Source organism: Sus scrofa, chromosome 13, assembly GCF_054392235.1.
Source record: "Sus scrofa isolate SSC_HxYL_T2T_F1_AM1 chromosome 13, Sscrofa_HxYL_maternal_Yorkshire_Landrace_v2.0, whole genome shotgun sequence".
NCBI lineage: Eukaryota > Metazoa > Chordata > Mammalia > Artiodactyla > Suidae > Sus > Sus scrofa.
The window spans coordinates 222,672,895-222,696,629 of NC_139395.1; the positions used below are offsets into that span (position 1 = coordinate 222,672,895).

Below are 23,735 nucleotides of genomic sequence, written 5' to 3' on the forward strand. Positions count from 1 at the left end.
CGGGACAAGGTCTTCGGCACAAGCATGTGCTGTGGGGGGGTTCAGCAGCCCCACCCGTCTCGTGGGGGCCTGTCCCCCTCCTCTGAGCCCGGGGCTCGAGGAGAGTCACCTTGTTGGTGGCCTCAGAGGTGCTGGAAGGTGGGGTCAGAGTTGGGTCTGGAGGGGCAAGTGGAGGCTGAACTCGGGGTGGGGGCGCTGCTGGAGCCTCTGGGGGGGAGGAGCCGGATGTGAGCTTCTGCTCCTGCCTGGCGCCTCCCGGGACACGATGCCACATTTGCTCGTCAAAGCCCCTGCTCCATCCCGGCTTTGCCGTCCGGCTGCGGCTGGCCGTGACCGCTGTCCCAGACGTCCTGTGCTCCGGGCACAGCTCTCAGGCTCTCTGAGTTCCGGTGTAAAGCCCGACCCAAGGGCCTAGGTTCCTCCTAGGATGCCATCGGCTCCACCTGACCCAGGCCTGTCCTCCTGCACGCCCTCCCCCAGCACAGCTGCCCCACTGCAGGCTCTCACTGCCCCGTAAAGGCCCCCACATATGTGGGGGTGTGGGGGGAGGGGTTGTGAAAAAGCTGCGCTTAAATAAAGGGTATAAATGAGTGTGAAGGAGACTTTTTTTAAGTTATAGAACATCTCACAGTAACAAAGCAGACTAAGATTCTGCCTTTGAAAGTAACGCCTGCCACGACACAGATGAATTACACTGGACCATCCATGAGGAAACGAGCGGCCGGCCCAGCCAGGGCGGAAGCTAGGCCGGCGGGGTCATCACGCAGGGCTGTGGGGAGTCACCAGTCCTGGTCCCACCTACTCAGGAGCCCGGCCTGAGTAAGAGATGGGAGTGGCCCCCGTGGGCCCGGGGTTGTCAGAACTGCTCGTGGTTATTCTGCTGGTCTGTGGAGTGTTGGTGAGTATTCACGCCCTCCTCCCAGGAAAGGGAACCCAATGAGAGAGGTTAGGTGGCCGGTGAAAGTCACAAAGCCAGACCCGGGCCTCCGTTGGCCCGAGCTCCTTCCCGGCTCTGGCCGCCTTCCTCCGGGCCTTTTCTGGGTGTGGGTACCACCTCGGCAGGGTGCCTTCAGCTGGGTCAAGCCTAACCCAACCATGGAGCTAGCTGGGCACTGCCAGGCTAGGCTCCGCCCCTGCTCCTGGGCCCCCACCCACTGCCTGGGGGCGGGGTGGTTTCACCTCCGCTAACGCCTCCACCAGCCTGACCCCACGGAGCGCGGCTGTGGCCACCCCCAGGCCTGGGCCCACGTGCGCCCTGCCGTCCCGGGGCAACCACTCGGCTGGGCTTGCAGACCCGCACTCGGCGCTGAGCCACCTTTTCCTCTCCAGGACCTGGGTACCTACATGTCCACGGGAGGGCCGCAGTCCGTGGTGAGGGAGAAGGCGCCTTCGGACACAGCCAGGACCAGCGTGTGCCACTGGCCGTCAGTCAGAGCCGGGCTGCGGAAGGACACGCGGGTCTGCCAGGTGCCCGCCGCGTCCTGGCTGAGGAAGAGCAGGTGCAGCTGCGCCGCGGAGTAGCGCAGACCCAGCAGCAGCGCGTCCTGCTCGGCCACCACCGTGAACAGGTACTCGTTCTTCTGCAGGAGAGGGGCGGGGGAGGGGCCGGTGAGGGGGGAGTGAGGACTGGGGGGGAGGCAGGGCGCTAGGATGGAGGGGGGGCGGTGGAAGGACAGGTGAGGGGGCAGGTGAGGGGGCGGCGGCGGGGCAGGCGGGGGTAAAAGACTGGGCTCCCGGCGGCATCGCCTGAGGCAGTAACCAAGGCCTTTGATAAAGCAAAAGGCACCACTCACACCCCAGGACAGCTACCACCAACAAAACCAAATAGCCAGTGGTGGCGGAGGCGGTGGAAAAGCAGGGCCCTTGGGCACTGTGGTGGGAACATAAAATGGGGCAGCTGGTGGAGAAAACGGCGCGGCGATTCCTCAGGAAGTTGAGAGGGAGTCACCACCTGCCCCCGCAACCCACTTCTGGGGGTGCGCCCCAAAGGACTGGCAGCTGCGTCCTGAAGAGGCGTTGAGACGCCCGTGTTCCCACCCGCCTTGCTCTCAGTCACTAAGACGTCAAGGCGGCCAGAGTCCATCAGCAGAGAAATGGACGGTCAGCTGGGGTCTGTCCAGCCTTTCAGAGGAGGCTCCCACACCACTGGGAGGGACCCGAGGACGTTATGCTGGTGACACGAGTCCGTCACAAAAGGGCAAAGAGTGTACGATCCGCTGATTCCAGGTCCCTGGAGGAGTCAGATTCAGAGACAGAAGGCAGGACGGTGGGCGCCAGGGGCTGGGGGGGAGGGGGTGTGATGGGGAGTTGTCCTTTAAGGTTGCAGAGTTTCAGTTTGGAAAGATGGAAAAAGTCCTGGCGACGGACGGGGGCCTGTCCTGATGCCACAGACCTGTGCACTTAAAAAGGTTAAAAGGGGAAACTGCATGGCATGCGAATTTTACCAGTTTTAAAACCTGCGCCCACCCCCATGGCGAGGGCCATTGCCACACACCTCACTGCCAGTTGCACGTGACCTCCCGCTCAGACCACGTGGAGACACTGGGGACCATGTTAAGTGCCACTTAGAGTCTCTTAATGTCTAGCCTACCACAGACAAAGGTAGAGTCGAAGGCGATTAAGCCTTAACGCTAAAGCAGATGCGTAAAATACAGATTTCGCTTCTTAGCGCGTCTTTGCCCCGTAAACAATGAGTGAAATGCCACGCAGCTCTGACGCTGACGGCATCGGAAACCTCCCTGGTCTTCATATTAGCAACTTCTAATTTAGCAAAAGCCGCTTGGCACAGCTTGGGCCACAGGACCACGGGCCACTCGGGTGCTAAGGGGACACGCACGGCACTTTCACCTACTTCCCATGGGAGGGAGCCTGGAAGGGCGTGTGGCTGGGCAGAGACCAGAAACGACACCCAAGGACAGAAGGCTCCCAGGTTGGGGAGGGGGTGACGGCCAGGCAGGTGGCTGGGAGGACGCTGACGTCACAGCTGGGCAGAACAGGCGTCTCCGCTTCCCTGTGTTCCGGTCCCAGCACCAGGGGGTCTGAGCGGCCTCTGACCTTCCACCTGCTGACCCGCCCAGAGCAGTCAGGCCACCGCCTCGGAGATTCTCGCACCCTGCCCCCAGACACACCCATGGCTGGAGGTGACCGACGTCAGGTCAAGCCCGTGTTTGCCCCCAGTGAAGGTGGAAGGAAGCGGGTCAGGTGAAAAGTGAGTTTATTTCTCCAGGTGCCCGAGGAGGTGCTGGCAGGTTGGAAGTCCAGGCCGAGGGACCCGGGCAGAGGAACGGGGAGGGAGGGGAGGTGACCCAGGGGCGGGTGGAGGCTCCTCCTGGGAGGCAGGAGCCCCGGGAGCAGGGCTCAGAGGTCAGGTCAGGATAGTGGGGACATGAGGGGACCCTGTCCTGAGTGGGGACAGCCACCTAACCCCGGTCAGGACTGAGGGGAGGCTGGGAGGACCAGGTCACGGGGGGGACCTGAGCCCGCTGGCCCTGGGGGGACGGGCCCGGTCAGCAGCAGGACTCGCAGGCCGAGGCGGGCACGCAGCACGCGGGGCGGCAGAGCAGGGACACGCAGGAGGCTGGGCGGCAGCAGCTGGGCTGGCAGCAGGAGGCGGGGGCCCCGCAGGAGGAGACGGGCACGCAGCAGGCGGGGCGGCACACGGGCCGGCAGAGGAGGGACACGGAGGACGAGGGTCTGCAGCAGGACGAGGGGCAGGGGCAGGGGCAGGGCTGGCAGCACGAGGAGGCCGAGCAGGGGGAGGCCTCGCAGCACACGGGTGTGCAACAGACGGGCCTGCAGCAGACGGGCGTGCAACAGACAGGCCTGCAGCAGACAGGCACACAGCAGGCCTGCTGGCAGGGGGAGGAGGTGCAGCAGGACGACTGGCAGCTCGACTGCTGGCAGCAGGAGTCTGAGCAGGGGGAGGCCTCACAGCACACAGGTGTGCAGCACACGGGTGTGCAACAGACAGGAGTGCAGCAGACGGGCCTGCAGCAGACAGGCCTGCAGCAGACGGGCACACAGCAGGCCGGCTGGCAGGGGGAGGAGGTGCAGGAGCTGGAGCAGCCTGACAGGCAGGGGCTGGGCTCACAGCTCGCTGGGGTGCAGACGAGGGCCAGGCGGGGCGCGGGGGTGCAGCTGCTGGGGGCGCAGCAGGGGGGCTCGCAGCAGCTCTCTGGACAGTCATCCCACTGCCAGGAGGAGCCGGTGCAGGGGTGACAGGGACCGGGCAGGCAGACGTGGCTGCCGTAGCTCAGGTTGCTGGAGCAGCCGGACAGGGTGGAGGCGGCCATGGTGGGGGCGGTGGGGCTGGAGGAGGTGAGTGTGTGTGAGTGTTTGTGAGTGTGTGAGTGTGTGTGTGAGGTGCTCAGAGATGTGGGCCTTTTATACCCCTGCCGTTGCGTGTTGGTCCAGCAGGAGGCTTCCCTTTCCTTGTTGGTGTTTTGAGTGAGGCCTGGGAGCACCTGTTCCTTCCTGTTTATTTACAGAAGCGTTTGCTGCCTGTAAAATGCTGGTCATGCTGAGCACGCGGTCACCCCGTCACCTGTGTGTGCTTTTCTAAGCAAACACAGGATTCATTTAGACTCCCGCAGCCCTGGCCCTGCCTGCCCGGCTGCTCCCCTCCCCAGGCTTCTCTGGCTGCAGGTGAGGCGGGTGAATCCCAGACTCTCACCATCTGGGCAGCACGGAGCTGAAAGTTGGGACAGTGCTGCCCGCGCTGTAGGACGTCTTGTCACACAGAAGGGCTGCACAGTGGACAGGTCAGCAAGGGGAGAAATAGTGATGAGGAGACAGACAAAGAGCATCTCAGGTGCAGCACAGACGGTGGGAGAGACGCGGGACAGAGAGAAACGGGGATGCAGACGAGGCCGCCACGTTCAGTCGGTAGAGATGCCGGCGGGCACAGCAAGCGGGAGAAAGGGCACGTTTTCCGGAGCAGAAGAGCAAACACTGGGTTCTTCTGATTTGGGTTTTGACCAAATCCGGGACAAGGTGAGTGGGAAGGGGTGCATGTCTAGTTGGTGAAAAATCTGACACCAGATGTGAAGAAACATCCCCAAAGCTTCCAGAAGGATGCGTATCCTGTGCGGGCGGCACAGCCGGTGGAGATGCCTGCAGACAGTGGCAGCGAACCCTCGAAGCCTGAGGGAAAAGGCCTCCCTGGAGCCCTGGGCGTCCGGAGGGTACAAGCGCCTCTGGCGATGTCGCCGTTCTGAAAAGGTGCCACTCACACCTCACAGGTGAGTGTGGCGCTGGCTGTGAGTTTTCGTCGACGCCTGATGTCAGGTTAGGGATTTCTAAACATTTGTTGTTGGTTTTCTGTAAGCTTAGGAAAAACTGAGCGGGAGGGAGCACTTCCTAATCAGTCATTCTGGGCGGCCAACGTCAGTTACCCTGACACCAAAACCAGACACAGATACCCCGAGAGAGAAAACCACAGACCCGTCTCCCTTCGGAGCAGGGATTCAAACGTGTTCCACAAAATACTACGAACTGAACTCAGCAGCGCATTGAAAGGACTGGACCCCACGGCCACGAGGGGTCTTTTGCTGGGAAGCAAGGATGGAAGGGTTTGTATGAAAACCAGCCGCTGTGACACGTCACCTTAACAGATGGAGGCAGAAGTTCCGAGTCCTCTCAACTGAGGCAGAAAAAGCACTTGACAAAATTCAGCTCCCTCGTAGGATGAAAGCTCTCAGCAAACCAAAAGTAGAAAGAAACTGCCTCCACATGTAAAAATATACACGTATATGAAAAACCCACAGCAGGCAGGACAGTCCGTCTCAAAAGACGGAAAGCTTTTCTTCTTACAGCAGGCGCTGGGCGAGGGTGCCCATGTCCGCCCCTGCTCTTCCACACACTAGTAGGGGGAGGAGAGCAGCCGGACAAAAAAAAGAAATAAAAGCCATTGATACTGCAAAAGAAGTCAATTATCTCTGTCCACAGAAGTGACAGCCAACCAAGTGTCCTGAAATTTTTGCACACACACACACACACACACACACACACACTTTACAACTAATAAATGAGAACAACAAATGAAGTGGGATACAAAGTCAACACACAAAAATCCCCTGCATTTCTACACACTAATGATGAGTAACCCCCCAAAGAAATTACAGAAGTGATTCCATTTAGAATATGGTCAAACAGAATAAAATACGTAGTAAGTAATTTCACCCGTGGGTCAAAGACTTGTACAGTGAAAACTACAAAATATTGTCGAAAGAAATGATAGAAGAGACACAAGCAGGTGGAAAGACATCTCACATTTACGGCTCGCAAGGCTTGCTCTTGTTACGAAGTCCATGCTCACCAAAGCAGTCTACGCATTCAGTGCAATTGCTACCAAAATCTCAGTGACCTTTTATTGCAGAAATATAAAAACATCTTAAAATTCATGTGGAATCTTAAAGGACCCTACATAGCCAAAAAAAAGAAAAGAAAAGGAAAGAAAGAAAAAATAAAATCCTGAAAAAGAACAGAACTGGAGGACTCACCCTTTCTGATTTCAAAACTTAGCACAAATCTACGGTAATCAAAGCAGGATGGTGGGGCAGAAGGACAGACCTGTGGATCAAGGGGACAGGAGACAGGATCCAGAAACACACCCTCACACGTTCAGTCAAATCGTTTTTGACGAGGGCACCAAGTCCATTCAACGGAGAGAGACCGTCTTTGGCACGAGGTCCTGGGAAAACCGGACCCAGGCCTGACACCGCAGACAAAAACGAATTCCAAGTGGATCCATGGCCTCAATGGAAGACCTATAACTATACAACTCCTAGAAGGAAAAATAGCACAGGAGTTTCCCAACCCTGGCTTTGGCAGTCATTCCTTGGATATGACACCAATGGCAGAGACAGCTTGAGAAAAATACACAAATTGGGCTTCATAAAAAATTTAATTTTTTCACCAAAATACAATATCAACAGAGCAAAAAGTAACACAAAGAAATGAGAGGAAACATTTGAAAATCATCTCGACTTATCCAGAATGAATAAGGAACTCCGAAAACTCAGTAACAACAGCAACAAAAATCTGATTCAACAATGAGTAAAGGACTTGAGGCGTTCCCGTCGTGGCTCGGTGGTTAATGAATCCAACCAGGATGCATGAGTTCGTGGGTTCGATCCCGGGCCTTGCTCAGTGGGTTAAGGATCCGGTGTTGCCGTGAGCTGTGGTGTGGGTTGCAGGCGCAGCTCGGATCCTGTGTTGCTGTGGCTGAGGCGTAAGTCAGCGGTTACAGCTCTAATTGGATCCCTAGTCTGGGAACCTCCATACGCCACGGGTGCGGCCCTAAGAAGACAAAAGGAGACCAAAAAATTTTTTAAAAAGAGTAAAGGACTTGACTAGATGTTTTTCCAAAGAAGGTATACAAGTGGCCAATAAGCACATGAAAGGATGCCCAATATCACTAATCATCAGAGAAATGCAAATCAAAACTTCAGTGGAATACCATATTATATCCACCAGGATAAATACTATGTATTAAAAAACAGACACAGTATTGGTGAGAACGCGGCGGAACTGAAACACTTGTACCCTGTCTGTGGGTGGGAACCTGAAACGGTACAGCTGCTGTGGAAGTCAGGAGGGCTGTTCCCGCCAAAATTAAACGTAAAATTATCATGCGATTCAGTAATTCTCCTGGGTCTATGCTCAAAAGAATTGAAGGCAGGGTCTCGAAGAGATATTTTAACATCGCCTTCAAGCAGCCCTGTTCCCAACAGCTTAAACGGGGAAGCAGCCCCGGGGGTCCCTGATGGGCAAGGGGCCAGGCGAGGTGCCGTGTGTACACACGACGGGATGCTCTGCAGCCTTGACAAGGAAGTAAGTCTGACGTGAGCAAGGAGGAGCACGAGGACACGTGGCAAGATCAGTACGCCAGGCACAGAAAGACAAATTCTGAGAGTCCACTCACAGCAGGTGCTTCAGAGACAGGGAGTAGAATGACGGTTTCCAGGGGGCCTGAGCAGGATGGTGTGAAGTTACTGGTTACGGGGTAGAGTTTCGTTTTTCAGGAGAAAGAGTCCTGAGCAAGTGGCGGATGGTGATGGTTTCACAACCTCATGCGTGAGCTTAACAACACTCAAGGGCGCCCGTGAAAGGGTTACGCGGTCGACTTTGCGCTATGAGTATCTCACCTCCATTTAAAACCCAGAAGAAAGAGAAATGAACGATGGAGTCATGAAAAGACACGGAGAGACCTTAAACGCACACTATTACGTGAGAGAGGCCATTTAAAAATGTAACCTGTTTCCTTCTATTGGAAGCGTACTTCCCATGAGAACATTACTGGCTTGGCGCTCCCCAAGGAGGAACCGACGAGGAACCGTGAGGTTGCGGGTTCGATCCCTGCCCTTGCTCAGTGGGTTAAGGATCCGGCGTTGCCGTGAGCTGTGGTGTAGGTTGCAGACGCGGCTCGGATCCCGCGTTGCTGTGGCTCTGGCGTAGGCTGGTGGCTACAGCTCCGATTCAACCCCTAGCCTGGGAATCTCCATATGCCGCGGGAGCGGCGCTAAAAAGACAAAAAGACAAGGGAGGGGGAATATTACAGGTTTTGTTCTGAAGCGTAGTCAGGTTACTTGGAAGCAGCTTTGAGGTGCGAGAGACTGGACCCCCCTCTGAGGCAGCAGCGTCCTCGTGAGCAGCCGGCCCCTGCGCCGGGAATCGCGGGCCTTCCCACCCGGCAGGTGCGGCAGGTGCTCCTGCGGGCCCCGTTTCATCTTGGGGCGTGAGCCCATCTAATTACGCGGGTTTTCCCCGTCTCGTCTCCTCTCACACGTGTCCCCTCATCCTTTCCCAACTCGCGGGAGAGCCTCTGTGGACCGGGGAATTCCTCAGAGCCCTTCTCTGCTCTCTGGCTCTCGGACCCCAAACACTCGCTGCCTGTGTCGCCCCCGCCTCCCGGCCCACTCTGAAACGGAGGGGTGCACAGTGCAGCGCTCCGGTTTCCACCCTGGGGCCCGGAGCACCCTCTGGGGGCGCTGGGCGGTGTGAGACCCGCTCTGCTTGTGTGCCCTCCCAGGCGGGCCCCGCTGTGCTTCTCAAGTCCAGCATCCAACCCCGCCGCGCCCGGACCCTGGGGACTCTCCGATCGGCCCAGGTGGGAGGTCGCCCGGGCCCTCCGACCCCTCCTGGTGGGAGCGGCTCTCCCTCCCTCTGCCACGTTCCTTCTAAAAGTGCAGACCCGCCGGGGGACCCAGGGGTGACCCTGGCCCCATGGAGACTGTGCTGTGGGGAGCCCCCGGGCTGGCTGCTGGAGGGACACTCAGGGCCAGTTCACCAGATGGACGATGGGTGGAAACGGTCCAGGGGGCCTGAGAACCCCCAGACATGACAGGGGACCAGCCCCTGGAAAGCGCCCGGCTCGGGGCTGAGCAGGCACTGACCTTCCTGCCGAGGGCAGGAGCCCCACGGTGACCCGCCCAGAGCAGTCAGGCCACCGCCTCGGAGATTCTCGCAACCCCCCGCAAGATACACCCATGGCTGGAGGTGACCGGCGTCGGGTCAAGCCCGTGTTTGCCCCCCAGTGAAGGTGGAAGGGAGCGGGTCAGGTGAAAAGTGAGTTTATTTCTCCAGGTGCCCAAGAAGGTGCTGGCAGGTTGAAGTCCAGGCCGAGGGACCCGGGCAGAGGAACGGGGAGGGAGGGGAGGTGACCCAGGGGTGGGTGGCGGCGCCTCCTGGGAGGCAGGAGCCCTGGGAGCAGGGCTCAGAGGTCAGGTCAGGATAGTGGGGACATGAGGGGACCCTGTCCTGAGTGGGGACAGCCACCTAACCCTGGTCGGGACTGAGGGGAGGCTGGGAGGACCAGGTCACGGGGGGGACCTGAGCCCACTGGCCCTGGGGGGACGGGCCCGGTCAGCAGCAGGACTCGCAGGCCGAGGCGGGCACGCAGCAGGCGGGGCGGCAGAGCAGGGACACGGAGGAGGCCGGGCGGCAGCAGCTGGGCTGGCAGCAGGAGGCGGGGGCCCCGCAGGAGGAGACGGGCACGCAGCAGGCGGGGCGGCACACGGGCCGGCAGAGGAGGGACACGGAGGACGAGGGTCTGCAGCAGGACGAGGGGCAGGGGCAGGGGCTGGGCTGGCAGCACGAGGAGGCCGAGCAGGGGGAGGCCTCGCAGCACACGGGCGAGCAGCACACGGGTGTGCAACAGACAGGAGTGCAGCAGACAGGCCTGCAGCACACGGGCCTGCAGCAGACGGGCACACAGCAGGCCGGCTGGCAGGGGGAGGAGGTGCAGGAGCTGGTGCAGCCTGACAGGCAGGGGCTGGGCTCACAGCTCGCTGGGGTGCAGACGAGGGCCAGGCGGGGCGCGGGGGTGCAGCCGCTGGGGGCGCAGCAGGGGGGCTCACAGCAGCTCTCTGGACAGTCGTCCCACTGCCAGGAGGAGCTGGTGCAGGGGTCACAGGAACTGGGCAGGCAGACGTGGCTGCCGTAGCTCAGGTTGCTGGAGCAGCCGGACAGGGTGGAGGCAGCCATGGTGGGGGCGGTGGGGCTGGAGGAGGTGTGAGTGTGTGTGAGTGTGTGTGAGTGTGTGTGAGGTGCTCTGTGATGCCAGGCCTTTTATATCCGCCGTGTTGTCCCAGCAGGAAGTGCCCACGCCCGGCCTTCCTGTTGGGGCTGAGAGCAGGTGCAGGAGCCCCTCATTAGTGGTGGCGTATTTGCGGCAACAGTTTTCACTCGGACTCGTGAGTGTGAATATCCCGAGTTGCAGGTTGTTTCCCAGCTCTCCTCTGTTTGGTTCCAGAAACGTTTGGAAAAATATTGAGGCAAGGTCACGCCGAGCGGAGGCTTGGAGGGGAACGCTCTCCAAAGTAACGAATTCAGTTCCTTCTGTCCTCAGTTTGGGGTACTTTTCCCCTTATCTTGACGTGTAAACATTTTTCATCCAAGTGTAAAGTGACCCCGGAACATTCACAGGGTTCAGAGGGTGGATCATCAAACCGGGTCCAGGGGTCAAGTTTCTGCAGGGGCCGGTGTGTGGTCCAGGGGCCACCGCCGCCGATGCTGCCATGGCAGCGGGAGGCACCGCAGGGGGCCCGGCCAGCCCCATCCCCACGACACCCAGCCCGCCCGAGAGGCGTGTTGATGGGCGGTGCCTGGTTGGACCCTCGGTTATGACACCTCAGCAAAGAGCTGCCTGGGGGAGTTGCGGGCTGTGATCCAGACTCAGGGACCCAGGACCACACTCTGCTCTGGCCTGCAGCTTGCGTGAATGTTTTCCCCAAACCCAGGTGCCTTCTTGGTCCCCACACTGTGCGCCCCATGCCCCATGGCTGAGCAGCTGCCCCTCTGGCCAGAACATGCCCCTCTCGCAGGTGATACCCCGAGTCTAGGTTCAGGAGAGGAGAGTGTCTCCTCCCAGAGTCCCTGTGGGGCGGGGGAGCCGAGGGAGCTCGTGGGCTCTGTGCACTGGGACAGGAAGTCAGTGCGGGCTGACTATGGTGGAGAGGGTGACAGCCCCTGGGGCAGTGATGGTCACGACGGCCCAGGAGACGGCGGGGAGGTTAGGGAACGCTTTCTGAGCACCTGTTCCAGACCCGGCAGGATCGGAGCGCATCCCAGCTGTTAACTCACTGAATTTCACATCAGCCAGGTGAGGAAGTTACTGCGAACGGAAGAGAAAGCCTGGGCACAGAGAGGTTAAGCAACGTGCTCAAGGTCACACAGCCCAAAGTGTCAGGACCGGGACGGGAAGCCAGCCGTCTGAACACAGGGTCGAAGTTCTCAGCCAGGACGCTCCCCAGGTCAGATTCCGATTCAGAGAGCACGTGTCCAGGGAAATTTAACACCGAGCAGCTGGACTGAAAATTCATAATGGAGGCAGGAAAGAGCAAAATTCGCAGAAAATCAGCTCAGTGGTTTCAAGGACAAAGACAGCTAGTTCCTCCGAATCACAGAGGGAGGAGAGAAAATCCCCAAAGATGATGAGAGGACATGAGATAAATGGACCGGGTGGTTCTCTGACACCAGCGTGATGGGTCAGGTGCTGAACGAGAGGAAAGGCAGTTAGCATCCGAATGTAATCAAGAAAGACTGAGCGCAAACCAAACCGCTCTGAGGTGAGCGGACAGGGTGTGTGGGTACTTGGCCTGGAGGAGCATCAGGTCATCAGAGCCCACCCTCGACATGTATGGGTAGCTTTTTTGTTTTTTGTTTTTCTTTTTAGGGCCGCACCTGTGGCATATGGAGGTTCTCGGTCCAGGGGTTGAATCGGAGGTGCAGCTGCCTGCCTACACCCCAGCCACAGCCACGCCAGATCCGAACTGCATCTGTGACCTACGCCGCAGCCCACGGCAGCGCGGGAGCCTTAACCCACTGAGCGAGGCCAGGGATGGAGCCTGCGTCCTCATGGATCCTAGTCCGATTCGTTTCCACGGAGCCTCCACGGGAACTCCCTCTTTCTTCATTTTAAACGCGGCCGTTACAATCGCTACAGTTACACACAGGGCTTGTGCCATGGTCAGCCCTGAGTGAGATTTACACTGAAAAGCCTGGAAGGTGTGAGAGTGGGTAGATACTGAGACAACAAAATCCCTCTGTGTTAAAGATTTCTCATGCTGTCCTGCTCCTCTCTTGGCTTTAATACCAACAGCGTACATGTAAAGTTAACAGATAGTCATTCGTATATTAACGGAAATAGAATGTATCTTTCCAAACATTGGAAAAAGTAGAAGTTATTATCGACTGAAGAGCAAAAAACAACGGCAACAAGAAGACGTGCAAAGCAGGAAGTCATCAACATGGCAGAATCCAGCGGAAAGTGTTAGTTACAAAGTATGTCTCCTAACGTGTCTCATGAGATGAGAAAACCTCTTGAAATGGTTCCTAGACTAAAATCCCCAAAGATGGTAGCTATTGGACTTCCCTGTGTCCTAGCAGTTAAGGATCTGGCTCTGTCACTGCTGTGGCTTGGGTTCGATCCCTGGTCCAGGAACTTCCGCATGCCGTGGGCGTGGCTCCCCCCCCCCAAAAAAAAAGATGGTGGCTATTGTGCCAGTTAAACAGATAAACCAGCCAGCAGTCATGCAGCGTGGCAGAGAGGCTGTGCCGGAGAGCTGGCTGCCAAAGCCCACACTTCCCACGGGGACACTGGGATGGCCTGGGAAGTGGGGTCCCACTTCTTCCACGTCTGGGGGTGAGACAAGAGAAGAGTGGACCAGAGGGCTGACCATGACCCCTGCACTTGGGGAAGACTGTTTTGTTCCCAGCCCTTGGAGAGATGTGACCATCGACTGGGGCAGGGGTGGCCCCGGGCAGGGCAGACCCACCAGGAAGCCGCCACCAGGAACCCAGGTATGGGAAAGCACCCTCCCTGCTCTTCCAACAAGCAGGGGTTTAACCATGTCTCGGGATGAAGGGACAGACACCAAAGCCGGGACCTGCCCTGCACGGTGGGGGTGTCACAGGAGCCCCCCTCCTGAGACTGGGGACTGCGAAGGAGGGCGAGGTGGCGCTCAGCCCAGGGAATGAGCGCCGTTTGTCGGGAGCCTGCCCTCTGCCCGCTCGGCTGCTCGTGTCCCATGTCCTGGGAGGTCCACGAAACAGAAGCCACGGATGTCGTTCCCATGTCCCTGAACGCAGCTCCTTGCCCTGGGCAAAAGCAAACACTTTCTCTCTGCAGAAAACCTTTCACCGGAGGCCTCAAATGCCCGCAAACGCTAGACCAGGAACAAGCGCCATTGCTCAGCACCCCAGGAAAGGGGACCCCGTGAACGAGGCCTGGCGGCATGATGGGAAACCCAGATTTCAGGTATCAGTGTCCAAACACAGATTATAAGCAAATGCACATAGGTGCTGGAAGGGAGGAAAGGCTGGATTTAAAATATCCTCAGCGGTGAGAAACTCTGAGAAGTGGTGGGGAGTGGGCTGCCAGGGAGACGAGGGCCCTCAGTGAGCACCTGCCATTCCCAAGGAGCCCACCCCTCTTGGCTGTTGGTCCCTGTGATGGTTAGTGTCACGTGGCGACTTGGCCAGGCCATGGTTCCCAGCTGTTTGGGCAAACACATCTGGATGTTTTTGCAGAGGTCTTGTTTACCTGCCATCAATGTTGAAATCAGTGGATGCTGAGTAAAGCAGCTGGCCCTCTGTAGTGGGGTGGGCCGCATCTAATCAGTTGAAGGCCTTACGAGAAAAGATTGAGGTTCCCTGGGGATGAAGTGATTCCACAAGCAGACCATCTTTGCATGCCAGCTGCAACACCAACTCTTCCCTGGGAAGCCTGCCCTGCAGATTTTGCACGTGCCAGCCTCCACAGTCACGTGAGCCAGCTCCTCAAATTGAACCTCCCTGCATGTATTCACACACATCTTACTGGTCGTTTCTCTGGAGAGCTCTGACACAGGCTCCCATCACCAATGTGCGTGGCTCTCATACCCCCCTACGCAGCCTCTTCACATGGGGGAAGCCCCCACCCTTGTGGCCAGGTAGCTGGAGAGTGGCTGGCCCCAGCTTGCCTGAAGCTGTTTCTGAAGTGGTCTTTATGCCTTTAAGGCAGGTGTTTTAATTTTTTAATTATTGTTTTAATTTTTTTGGCTATGCCCAAGTCATGTGGAAGTTCCCAGGCCAGGGACAGAACCCGTGCCACAGCAGCAACCCAAGCTGCTACAGTGACAATACCAGATCCTCAACGTACTGAGCCACAAGGGAACTCCAAGGCAGATGCTTTATTAAGCCGGGTCTCCTTTGTTCCTAGCAAAGCCCCAAGTCCCCAGTGTGAAGGTCCAGGACCTTGAAACACTCCCCCACCCTTTGCTCCGCACAGGGGTCCCCCCGGTTAGCAGGTCTCTCTGGGCTGGACGCTGCCAGGGAGTGCTAGCACAGGAGGCCCAAGCAGAGGGGAGGGCCCAGCTGGCCCTGCCCGGTGCTCTATGCCCTGGACGCGGCTCACACGCCAGACCAGGCTCTTCCCCAGGGTTTGCGCAGAAACACACACTCAAGTCCTTGGAGAGGGCCTGACAATGACTTTATTTCTTAACAAACAGGTCCCTCACATAGGGCAGAACAAAACCCATGATCCAAGAATGGAGAAGAGGACGCCTGGGGAGACCTAGGGCCTGGAGGAAACTCGGAGCCAGCCCAGGAGGCCAGCTGGGCTGAAGGCTCCAGAGATGTCAGATGGAAGTCAGAGTTGCCCCAGGAGGAGCTGGGGACGGGCCCGGTCAGCAGCAGGACTCACAGGCCGAGGTGGGCACGCAGCAGGCGGGGCCGGAGCACGCGGGGCGGCAGAGCAGAGACACGCAGCTGGGCTGGCAGCAGGAGGCGGGGGCCCCACAGGAGGAGACGGGCACGCAGCAGGCGGGGCGGCACACGGGCCGGCAGAGGAGGGACACGGAGGACGAGGGTCTGTAGCAGGACGAGGGGCAGGGGCAGGGCTGGCAGCACGAGGAGGCCGAGCAGGGGGAAGCCTCACAGCACACGGGCGTGCAGCAGACGGGTGTGCAACAGACAGGCCTGCAGCAGACGGGCCTGCAGCAGACGGGTGTGCAACAGACGGGCCTGCAGCACACGGGCCTGCAGCAGACGGGCACACAGCAGGCCGGCTGGCAGGGGGAGGAGGTGCAGGAGCTGGTGCAGCCTGACAGGCAGGGGCTGGGCTCACAGCTCGCTGGGGTGCAGACGAGGGCCAGGCGGGGCGCGGGGGTGCAGCCGCTGGGGGCGCAGCAGGGGGGCTCACAGCAGCTCTCTGGACAGTTGTCCCACTGCCAGGAGGAGCCGGTGCAGGAGTCACAGGAACTGGGCAGGCAGCCAGACAGGGCGGAGGCGACCATGGTGGGGGCGGTGTGGCTGGGAAGGTGTGTGAGCGAACGTGAGTGTCTGAGTGTGTGTGAGATGCTCAGGGCTGTCCAGCTTTATACCCCTCTGTGCTGTGTATTGTCGTGGCAGAAGCTTGGTGAAGCTTTCCTTCCTTGTTTTGGTTTAGTGATGTGCTTTGTTTGGCAGCACAGGTCACTCTGTAAATGCCTCTGGCTGGTGAGGCCCCTGAGTGGAGGTGGGGCTGTCCTGCCTTCGTTCGCTCCAGAGGAAAGACAGACATCCTTCCGATGCGTTTGTAGGGACAGTAGCCGTCAGGCGACTCTGACAGGGACAGGCTTCTGCCTGTGGGGGGGAGGGGTTGTCCTTATAAACAGAACTTCTCCAAAGGAAGGGACAAGGAGGGACAATCCCAGGGTCTGGGCTTTGAGAGGGAGGGAGCTGTATTCCGATGTGGACGGGTCTAGCCATGTCCCACCAGTCTGGCCACAGGGCAGCTTATGCTCTTTGCGATTTGATGCTGCTGGTTGTCGGGGGAGTTGAGTGGGCCTGTGTTCTTGGAGAGTGAGTTCTGGGGCAGATGTGAGGAAAAGTGTCCTCTCAGGGCAGAGATTGGCTCACAGAGGGTCAGGGATGCAGACGCAGGCTGTGCAGTGAGAACGACCGTGGAAAAAATGCCTTTTGCTGCTTTGGGGTTGAAACCTTATGGAGCCTCCCCAGATAGTGTCTTAATGCTCACACCTGCCCCTCTCCTCCCAGCTCAGACATCAGAGGCTCCTATAGTTCCTGTGTGCAAATTAGAATAAGGCCTCCTCCCTCCAGAAGCCCCCTGCACAGGCAGAAGTTCCTCAGGATGTGGTCGCTGGAACCTGACCCTGTTTTCAGCTCCTAGAGTCCACCACAAAAAGGCCTGATTGTCCATGGGGCCTTGTCCACAGCCACCTGCCAGAATATAGTGGCCTGCTCTGGGCTGCAGGGCTCTGCAGAAGTAGCCCATGGCTCCATCACGGATTTGTCAGGGGCCAGTGGGCTTCAGGGTTTGAGGCCCCACTAACCTCTGATGGGTGGGGTTGGGGCTCTGCTGGAGGACCACAGAACAGTCAGGCCACAATGGAGAAATATTACTTTAAAGAAACAATAGCTTAAAACTGTCTAAATTTATCAAAAACTTTACACACCCAGGAAGCTCCATGAACTCCATATAAGATACACACAAAAAAATTCACAGACACATTACACTAAATATGCTGAAAATCAAAAACAAGGAGAAACTCTTAAAAGCAGTGGGAGAAAGACAATGAGTCACTCACGAGGAAAGCCCAGTAAGATTTACTGCTGACTTCCCCTCAGAAACAGTGGAGACCAGAGGCAGTGGAACCACATAGTCAAAATGCTCAAAGTAAAATGATCAGTCGAGAGTCCCACATCAAGGAAGCTGTTTTCATAAACGGAGGAAAAATATACTCCTCCATTTTATATATATATATATATATACACACTTAGAGAATTTGATATTGGCAGAACTCACAAGACTTACTAAAGGGAGCTCTTTAGGCTGAAAGCAAGTATCACCAGACACAAATTCTAACTCACAGGAAAAAAACAAAGAACATCAGTAATGGTAGGTATGTAATTACAAAAGATAATACAAATGCATGGTTTTTTGTCTTACTTTTTGTATCTTTTTATGGCCACATCTGTGGCACATGGAAATTCCCAGGCTATGGGTTGAATTGGAGCTGCAGCTGTGGCAACACTGGATCCGAGCTGCCCTGTGACCTACGCTGCAGCTGTGGCAACACTGGATTCTTAACCCACTGAGCAAGGCCAGGGATCAAACCCACAGAGACAATGTCGGGTCCTTAACCTTCTGAGCCACAAGGGGAACTCCCTCACTTCCTCTCTTACTTGATTTGAAACGATTTGTAGAATAATACGTACACAGTGTATGTTGAGGCCTGTAGTCTATAGAAACGTAATATACTTGACAGCATCAGCACAAAGAGAGCACATGGGAGCAGAGCTGTATTGGGCCAAGAAAAGGACTGCAGATGATAACTCAGGTCCACAGGAAAAAGGGAAAAGAACCAGAAATGATATGAAGAAGTTTAGGATAGCAAAATCTTTATACACTTGATAGCCTTTCCCTAAGTTTCTTAAAAATCATACAAATATATTAAGTAACGATTATAACAATATTTTGTTGGATGTTGACACTTTAAGACAATTATAACAGCAAGACACCTCCCCAAAGGACAGGAAAGAATAGAATTACATATAAAAAGAAACAATGTTTTTATATGTCACTGGACATGAGTTAATATAAATCAAAAGTTGAAAGTTGATTCTGATAAGTTAAAATAAATATATGGTAGGCCCCAGAGCAAACAATAAGGGAAAACTAAAAAAAAATAAGTGAAAAAATCATTAAAGAGATAAAAATGCTACATTGGAAAATATTCACTAAATGCAAAAGAAAGCAGTAAAGGAGAACTAGAGAAACATAACTACAAAAAGACATAAGAAATAGGAAACGAGAGAGTGAAAAGGAAGGCATAAATCCAACCAGGTTCATGTTCATTATTTGTTATGTAAGTGACCACAAACACTGAACTAGCCACTATCGAACACTGCTTCCAGGGGAAATAAAGCTTTAGGTTCCTGTGAGCCTCTGGCCTCATTTTCATCAACTCTTCAATACGTAACCTTGTTTTACATGCGTCTTGGAAAAATGCTGTTTTCCTTTACTCTCACACAGCACTCTTCCGACAGCAGATGTGTGGGTTCTTACCCACCCCCAAATTCTCTGATACCGTACGGGGGTCCTACAGGTCGTTTCATCTCTGACCCTAACCGAGTCGGCACAGACCCTGCAGGGCAGGTCTTGGTCCCACAAGACTTCCTCCACTTCAGACGCCAGTTGCAAGTAGCAGGTCCCCTGGAGACCCACAGCTTCTCTCAGACTTGGCGACGCATCGGAGGCTCCCATGGCTCTTTCAGGTTCAGTAATTTGTTAGAGCAGCTCACAGAACCCAGAAAAACAGTTCACTTATTTCGAAGAGTATTTTAAAGAGTACAGATAAACTGCCATATGGAGATACATAGGGTGTGTTCTGGAAGGGTTCCAAGCGCAAAAACTTCTCTTTCCATGGAGGTGGGGTGTCTCAGCCTCCTGGCATGTGGAGGTGTTTGACCAGCCAGAAGCTCTCCAAATCCCGTACTTTGGGGATTTTTATGGAGGCTTCATCTTGTAGGCATGATCAGTTATTAACTCAATTTCCAGCCCTCTCTCGTTTCTGGAGACTGGGAGGTGGGATGGAGAAGACCAACCTTCTGAACAAGGCTTGGTCTTTCTGTTGACCAGCCCACATCCAGGAGCCCACCAAGAGCTGTCCTATTAGAACAAAGGACACTCCCATCACCCAGAAAATTCCAAAGAATTTTGGAGATCTGTGTCAGAAACCAGGGTCAAAGACCAAATGTTAGCAAGAACCAGGGTGGGTAGATGGATATATAGGTATGGTATTATTCACAATGTATGTTTAATATTTATTGTTGACTCATTAATGCTGAACTCACTTCCAAGAGCAACGTAATTCATGCCTCAGTGAAGCTCATCTGATGCATGTATTTTCTCCAGAAGGCACATCACAGCCTTCTTGCCCTTAGGACACTAGATAGCATCTCAGCACTATGTTTGGGGGCCACTTTAACAACAAGATTACAAATAAAAACTACAAAAGTATGAATAACATAGCCCTAAATGACAGCAAAAGACACTTATTTACAGTGTGAGCTGAAGCAAGAAGGCAGAGTGTTGCCACATGCAAATCGGAACACTGAATGTTCCGCTGCTCTGTGCATGTCCGGGAATGATTCGAGGGGGGCCGAAAGTATAGATTTGGGCTTACACATCAATTTTATAGAGTAGATGAATTCACAAATACAAAATCTGTGACTGATGGGGGTAAACTGTTTGTCAATAATAACATTAAGTGTGAATGAACCAACCCAGTTAAAGGGCAGAGATCATTAGACTGAATGAACAAACAGGAAACAACTCTATGCTCTCTACAGGAGACATACTTTACATTCAAAGATAAAAATAGGTTGAAAGTAAAAGGATAGCAGAAGGTCTATCATGCACACAGCAACCACAAAAAATTCATATTTTACAAATATCAGATAAAATAGACTTTAAACCAAAATCGTCACTAGAGATAAGAGGCACATTTCCTAATCATAAAAACTCAATCCATCAGGAATATGCAACAATATAACATGCATGCAAATAAGGGCAATAAAATACATAAAGCAAAAACTGACAGAAACAAAGGGGGACATAGTTCAACAATATTAGGTGAACACCTTAATAGGCCAAGTTCAAAGCGGATAGAATAGGGAGAAGATCAAAAAAGAAACATAAGACTTGAATCACACTGTAAACCAACAAGACCTAACAGACATCTGCAGAGCACCTTACCCAACACCTTCAGAAATGCACATGAACGTTCTCTAAGGGAGAGCATGTGCTAGGACATACAACAAAGCTCAATAAATTGTAAAGGATAGAAGGAGCACAAAATATGTTTTATGGCCACAGTGGAATGAAATTAGAAATTAATAACAGAAAAAAATGGGAAATCTATAAATATGTAGAAATCAAACAATATACTCCTAAGTAACCAAAAGGTCAAGGAAGAAACCAAAACGGAAATCACAGAATACTTCAAGATGAGTGAAAACAAAAGATAAATACCAAGTGATATCACTTATACCTGGAATCTGATATAGAGCACAAATGAACGTTTCCACAGAAAAGAAAATCATGGACTTGGAGAATAGGCTTGTGGCTGCCCAGGGGGAGAGGGAGGGAGCGGGAGGGGTCGGGAGCTTGGGGTTAACGGATGCAAACTATTGCTCTTGGAATGGATTTGCAATGAGATCCTGCTGTGTAGCACTGAGAACTATGTCTAGACACTTACATCGCAGCACGACAATGGGAGGGAAAAGTACGTATACATGTATGTGTGACTTGGTCCCCATGCTGTACAGCAGATAAATCAATCAATCAATTAATTAGACAAAAAGATGAGTGAAAACAAAGATCAAAATACCAAAACTTATGGAATGCAGCTAAAGCACTTCTTAGAGGGAAATGTATAGCTGCGCACACCTCTACTAAGAAAGAATAAAGATTTCAAACCAAACCTAAACTTCCACTTTAATAACAAATGAACTCAAATGGATCAAGGACCTAAACATAAGAGCCAATTCTATAGAGCTCTTAGAAGAAAACTTTGAGGTAAATCTTCATGACCTCGGGTTTATCACTGGATTCTAAGATACTGCACCAACAGTACGAGCAAGAAAAGAAAAAAATAGGTAAATGTGACTTCACCAAAATTTAAAAGTTTTGTGTTTCAAAGGACGTGATCAGGGTAGTGCAAAGGTAAAAGCCACAGAATGAGAGAAAATGTTTGAAAATTTATATGTGACAGGGGACTTATATCTAGAATACGTAAAGAATGCATAATCGTTAAAAAAGGCAAACAATCCCATTTAAAGCTGGGCAGAGGACTTGAATGGACATTCCTCCTAAGATGAGACACAAATGGCCAATATGCACCTGAAAAAAATCCCACCATCATTATTCAGGAGGGAAATGCAAGTCAAAGCCACAATGAGATGCTGCTTCACGCCCATGAGAGCGGCTAGAATCAGAAAGTCGGGTAATAGCAAGGTTGGTTGAGGATGTGGAGAAATCACAAATGCATCCACGCTGGTGGGAGTGTCAGGTGGTGTAGCCACTTGGGGAACAGTCTGGCAGTTTCCAAAAATTAGTCATAGAGTAACCACAAGACTTGGCAATTCCACTCCTAAGTATACACCCAGAGGAAGAGAGATGCGCAGCCACACAAAACTGTGTACGTGAACCTTTACGCAGCATGATTTATTACAGCCAAGAGGCAGAGACGAGCCACGTGTCCATCTGGTCCATGAGGAACGGGGTTCAAAATGTGATCTATCCCCTCAGTAAAATATGACTCCGCCATAAAAAGGAGCAACGTACTGGCACACACCGCACACGGATGAATCCCGAACACACACTGCATAAGCCTGTAACTAAGAGCGTACGTGATAGGATTCCATTTAAATGAACGGCCCAGAAGAGGCAAACCCGCAGGTCTGAAAGCAGAGGCGTGGCAGCTTAGTGCTTGGGGTGGGGGGTGGGGGCGGCCAAGGGCTGGGGGCTTCCTCCCAAGGAGGGGAGCACGAGCTACCTCCGGCCGCAGTGAGGGCGGCACTCTGCTGTGGCCTGTCCTCAGCGTCCCTAGATGGTGTCTGAATTGTTGGGATGGGAACTGCATCTCAGTGAACCTGTTACGAGTTACCGAGAGTGACGGGAAAATGAAGAGATGGCGTGGACAGCCATGCCAGCCCTGCAGGTGCGCCGCAGGCTGGAGTCCTGTTCAGGAAGGTCTCTGCCAACCAAAGACCTGAGAACTGGCCTTAACACGAAAAGGAAGCAAGTGGAAATGCTACTGAAAACGCAGTGGCCGGAGGTGAGACCTCAGCAGGTTGGATGGAGGAAAGGAGAGAGCTTAGTGAGAAGTCCCCGGGAGCTTCACGATGGACTCGCAGGCGTCAGAGGGAACCAGCGAAGGAGAATCGAGGCTCTGACTTGGAAATGTCAAGGGCTTGCTGCCCGCTGAGGGAGTGCCTTGTCCCCGAGCCCACAGGGAAGCTCCTGGGCGCCTGCGTCCTGCAGGGCAGGTGGGAAGGTGAGCTGGACCTGGGTGGACAGGACTGCAAAGCACAGGGGGCCAGATGCCAGAAGGGTATGTTCTAGCTGTTTTGTTTCTATTTCCTGTGAAGAACGTCCACCTGAAAGCTGAGCGTTACCCTTAGCCTTTGAGGCTGGAAAGTTATAATTGCTGTACAGACTCCTAGCAAACGGTCACACGACCTCTGCCCGCATACTCACCGTGACGGGGGCCTCACTACCTGTCAAGACCGGCCACTCTCCACCTCGGGACTGGTGCCTCGCGGCAGTCGGATCATCCGTGCCCTCTGCCCGCCCCCGCGCTGAGAACACCGCCGAGGCTCGTGGGGTGGTTCTAACGGGAAGGGTAGGAAGCGTCACTGACCTTAGGAGGGAGACTGGGAACGTTCAAGGTCACGACAATGGAAAATTCTTCCGGGAAGAGGTCACATCTGGAGAAGATCCTCGAGGCAGGGAAGCTCAGGGTGTGGGGGGCGGCGGCCGAGAGCTGGAGTCCTCGTGCACCCTGGACCCGCGTCACCCTGATGCCCGCCGCCACGCCATCGGGAGGGACCGCTTCTGCCAGGATGTCCAGGGGCCGCAGGTCTGTGACAGGGACACCACAGGGGGGTTAGGCCAGGACGACCGCGGGGCGTGGCGGGCTCTGGCCTCAGTGTTTTGCAGGATCCTCGCAGGAGCCCTGCAAGCTGGGGGCCACGGTTGTCCCTCTAACCAGCGATCACACAGAGTCCCCAAGAGTCTCGGCCCACTTGGGTCTGCCCGTGACCTCTTCTCCCCACCCCCCACTCCCTGGCCCTGGGTTTAGCACATTCTATGTCACTGTACTGGGTGTGCTGGGGGACCAGGGGGGTCCCAGCCCCGACCCAGGAGACAGGCTCGCACACGGAAGCATCTCGGGTCTGGGATGCGACAAGCACGGCCTTCCCCATGCCCTCAGCAGAGCCATCTGTGCCAGTCCCCGATGGCACTGTTAGAGGACTGGACATCAGACAGGACCTGGATGCCACCCCTGTGACCAGGCACTGCCTTGTCCCTCGAACTGTAGAGGAGCCGACAGGCTCCCGTTCCAAAGTCCAAGGTCATCAGAAATAAAACTCACCTGAGGCCAGGTAACGGGAAAGGAAAGGGGGGAGCCTGGAGAGCGGCTGTGGCTAGAGGCGGGGTTCTGGGCAGCCCCCCACCCCCGGAC

The 23,735-nt window shown here is 54.8% G+C and overlaps 3 protein-coding genes across 6 annotated transcripts in view; all 3 read right to left on the bottom strand.

The window, feature by feature from the left end:
- The window catches only part of TSPEAR (thrombospondin type laminin G domain and EAR repeats), a 126,670-nt gene that overhangs the window by 21,349 nt on the left and 81,586 nt on the right, over window positions 1–23,735 (bottom strand). For all 4 annotated transcript variants that reach the window (XM_021071520.2, XM_084992282.1, XM_084992281.1 and 1 more), the window contains 2 exons: window positions 22,911–23,131; window positions 1,345–1,580 (listed from right to left, as the gene is read on the bottom strand). In XM_021071520.2, coding sequence (XP_020927179.1) covers window positions 1,345–1,580; window positions 22,911–23,131 — 457 coding nt within the window. The remainder of the gene's footprint in view (window positions 1–1,344; window positions 1,581–22,910; window positions 23,132–23,735) is intronic.
- LOC100622629 (uncharacterized) lies at window positions 3,507–10,485 on the bottom strand. Its single transcript, XM_084987445.1, has 5 exons — window positions 9,886–10,485; window positions 8,786–8,920; window positions 5,098–5,212; window positions 4,673–4,745; window positions 3,507–4,308 (listed from the first exon to the last, which is right to left on the bottom strand). The coding sequence occupies exons 1-5, from the start codon at window positions 10,483–10,485 to the stop codon at window positions 3,507–3,509; spliced, it is 1,725 nt and encodes a 574-aa protein (XP_084843571.1).
- On the bottom strand, window positions 15,168–15,904 carry LOC110256557 (uncharacterized). Its single transcript, XM_021071519.2, has one exon. The coding sequence runs from the start codon at window positions 15,774–15,776 to the stop codon at window positions 15,168–15,170; it is 609 nt and encodes a 202-aa protein (XP_020927178.2). The 5' UTR covers window positions 15,777–15,904.